The sequence below is a fragment of the Oryza brachyantha genome, chromosome 6 (assembly GCF_000231095.2).
Source record: "Oryza brachyantha chromosome 6, ObraRS2, whole genome shotgun sequence".
NCBI classification, from domain to species: Eukaryota; Viridiplantae; Streptophyta; class Magnoliopsida; order Poales; family Poaceae; genus Oryza; species Oryza brachyantha.
Genome location: NC_023168.2, coordinates 13,256,274 through 13,259,958, shown reverse-complemented (window position 1 = coordinate 13,259,958; position 3,685 = coordinate 13,256,274). Strand labels below are relative to the sequence as shown.

Sequence of the window (3,685 nt, the reverse complement as noted above, 5' to 3'; positions counted from 1 at the left end):
CTTATTCAGGCAAAACATCTTCTTCGTTTGTTTTTAAATAAAAGAGAAATATAATCATAGTGCTTTGTGATTCCAATTTAATTGTTAACTATATTTGTAATTGGATTTTTTAAAAATTAAAGATAAATCGCATTCCCACCTTTCAGGTTCTATTTGGGTGTGGAGTGTATCAAGTGTACACAAACACTTCAATATGTCATGGATATTAGTAGTGTGAGTGCAACCAGGAGCTACTACAAAAGCTCATGCATGCATGTTTTTGCATAAACATTTTATCGATTCAATTTGAGTTTTTTTAAAAATCTCCCTACTAAGTAATTAAAAAACCTTTCCACTATATTGTTAAACAATCTATGGGAAATAAAAATGTAATTTCTAGTATTTAATATCAAAACTTTCTTTAAATTTTTTGTTAGATTACGTACGATCTCTTTTTAAGTAAAAGTGAATTTAAAGTTTGACCTTCTGTTTGAAATCATATATATGAAAAATAATTTCCATTGTTGAACTTTCTACCTAAACAAAATATTTCTACTCATAAGCACGATACATAAATAAAATATTTTCATTCATTAACTTCTTACATAAATATCCAAAAACTTTACACAGATAAAATATTTCTTGTCAAAACTTTATGCATATGTATTCATAAACTTTTTACATAAATAAAAATACTCCATTAACAAAATTTATACATAAATAAAATATTTATATGTAGAAATGTTTCTACTATTCAACTTTGTATAGCATAAAAATAATCTACCCTAAAATCACAATAATAATGATTTAATTCGAGAATTTATTTATGTGACAAAATTTTGGTGTTAAATTTACAGTCTATTGTTTGATATACGGCAGGTTGGCATTTTGTGAAAACCGTAAAACCAAATCGAAATTCCCAAATAAACCGAATGTCAACTACGCAAAGCGCAGTTGGCTAGCCACGCGTGTGTGCATGAACATAGTCTGACTGCGTGCGCGCGCGTACTAGTTGGACCCTTAATTAGAAAAGGAAAATAATATGAATCCAGTGATGATTGATCGGTTGAGGTTGAATAGGAATTCATCTACGAACTAGAAGTAGCAACTTCGTGATCAGAATCTTTCAAAACGCAAAGTCTCAAACACATGCATGCGGAATATTCATCGCACGGATTCTTACGCGCTGGTCTAAATAATCAGCTCGATCATACTATTTTGGGACAACAAGAGCTAGAGCGACGTGCCCAGCAGCTCAATTGTAAATTCCAAATTAAACCTGTCGGGATTGTCTCGTTTTTTACCCGCAACGCTTCTTAAGCTATTAACCCGTGTATTCTTAAAAAATTTAATAGAAAAATTATTTTAAAAATCATATTAATATATTTTATAATTTTTTATAATTTATAATAAATTAATTGTGTACTAAGCTTTTTGCGGCGAATAGCTAGCTACCCCTCGGCCTAGCTTTTGAATCGATCAAGGATCGGTCGATCAGATCGACTTTCCTCTTATTGACTAATGCATCCATGCATCTCATCTCACTACTTTACAAGTCACCAAATGATTAATCAGTTCCGTGCTTAATTAATACTTTTTCTTACGCTAATACCGTGCCTAATTAATATAACTATCAAAAATTAATCGAGTCGGTACGTCCAGTGGAAATGTATGTCCTTTGATCGATTCGTTGATGCATGCTGCAAGCTAATGTACGCTCGATGGGACCACTTACCTAGCGCTACCAACTTGTTCACATTGCTGGGAAATTCTGGCACGTTTTCGCCTCTGTTTCTTTTCCGGCGTTTCGCTTTACCATTTCTCCTTTCCTGTTTGTCTCGTTGGCGACCTCGTCTTGTGAGCACGAGTGTGCAGCTCGCAGTGCAGACCCAGGACTAATACAGGAATGGAAAAACAGTTTTTAGTCCACGGGTGGACATTATGTTTATATGCTATTTAAATAGTCATAAAAAAATATAAAAAAAATTGAGAAGATTTAATATGAGTTATATCACTCCATAAATATAAAAGTTTAAATTTAACATCTACATGTTGTCATAAAAAAAACAAACACAACTAAAACTAAGTATACACGTATTTATAATTGTTTTTGTTATTTTTACTACAACTTACAACTTATAGAAATTGAATTTAATCTTGTATGTTTGTATAGTGATATAACTTATATTAATTTATATTATTAAATTTTTTCATATTTTTTTAATAACTATTTAGATGACGTAGGTGAACATTCACCCGTGTGTACAGTAATACGCAGTACGTACGAACGTGCACCAGCTACTATATTAACGCACACGTCGCTGCATACATTGCTTCGTCCTACTCATCATCATCGATCCAACTCGATCCAAACATCTGCAAGCACCAGCTTAATTAATCTTAGCTAGGGCTTCATCGTCGTCTCTAGCTCTTGATCCGTTCGATCTGCCATTGTCGATCGGATCGAGCGAGGGAGCTCGACGTACGTATCAGGCATGGAGTCTAGCCCTAGGGCAGTCGGCGTTGCGGCCTCGGCGTCGCTTGCTCTGCTCGTAGCGGCTCTCGCGGCCGTCGCCGGCGCCGAGGGCGGCTATCCGTTCGGGTTCACGGAGGGCTACTACGATGGGACGTGCCCCAGCGTGCAGAGCGTCGTGCGCTCGGTGATGGAGCGCCACGCCGCCGCCAACCCGAGGACGGCGCCGGCCATCCTCCGCCTCTTCTTCCACGACTGCTTCGTCAACGTAAGTGGCATTAATTAGCTAGGGGATCACGACACGAATACATATGCTTGCTTGATCTTTCTCACAAATGGCGCGTGATCTTGGTGTGTGCAGGGGTGCGACGCCTCCGTCCTCCTGGACGCTACGGGTTCCATGGAGAGCGAGAAGGACGCGGAGCCCAACGCCTCCCTCTTCGGCTTCAACGTGATCGACGACATCAAGTCGGAGCTCGAGAAGAGCTGCCCGGCCACCGTCTCCTGCGCCGACGTCCTCGCCCTCGCCGCCCGCGACGCCGTGGCCATGCTCGGCGGGCCCAGCTGGAGCGTGCCGCTCGGCCGCAAGGACTCCCTCACCGCGACCAGCACGGACGACACCAAGAAGAGCCTCCCGAGCACGACGGACAGCCTGTCGGAGCTCGTCAGGATGTTCGGGGAGAACGGCCTCGACGAGCGCGACCTCACCGCGCTCTCCGGCGCGCACACCGTCGGCATGACGCACAACTGCAAGCACTACGAGGAGCGCATCTACGACCAACGCGGCCAGGGCGGCGACAGCATCGACCCGTCCTTCGCGGCGCTCCGCCGGCAGGAGTGCGCGGAGAAGAACAACGAGCCCACGGTGCCGTTCGACGAGCGGACGCCGGCCAAGTTCGACAACGCCTACTTCGTCAACCTGCTGGCGCGGCGGGGGCTCCTCACCTCCGACCAGGTTCTCTACAGCCAGGGGTGCGAGGCGGGGGACCTGGTGAAGACGTACGCCATGAACGGCGAGGTGTTCTTCGCGGACTTCGCGAGGGCGATGGTGAAGATGGGGAACATACGCCCCAAGCAGTGGTGGGCTCCGGCGGAGGTCAGGCTCAAGTGCTCGGTGGCCAACGGCCATTATTGATGCATTGCATGCTTCTGCTGATCCTGTTGTTACGTATTGTCTCGAGTGCAACACAATTAATTATGTTGGACTCATGCATGTAATTGTGGATTTTGTTT

General features: G+C 43.2%; 1 protein-coding gene across 1 annotated transcript; it reads left to right on the top strand.

Annotated features, from left to right (window-relative positions):
• Positions 1-2,397: 2,397 nt before the first annotated feature.
• LOC102710705 (peroxidase P7-like) lies at positions 2,398-3,685 on the top strand. Its single transcript, XM_006656069.3, has 2 exons — positions 2,398-2,720; positions 2,814-3,685. Exons 1-2 carry the CDS (start codon positions 2,475-2,477, stop codon positions 3,585-3,587), a joined length of 1,020 nt encoding a protein of 339 aa, XP_006656132.1. The 5' UTR covers positions 2,398-2,474; the 3' UTR covers positions 3,588-3,685.

Bases quoted from the DNA above. Each gene is read 5' to 3' on its own strand.
- LOC102710705 (XM_006656069.3), top strand. From the start codon at position 2,475: ATGGAGTCTAGCCCTAGGGCAGTCGGCGTTGCGGCCTCGGCGTCGCTT. The intron at 2,721-2,813 runs GTAAGTGGCATT...TGGTGTGTGCAG, and splicing joins TCCACGACTGCTTCGTCAAC to GGGTGCGACGCCTCCGTCCT.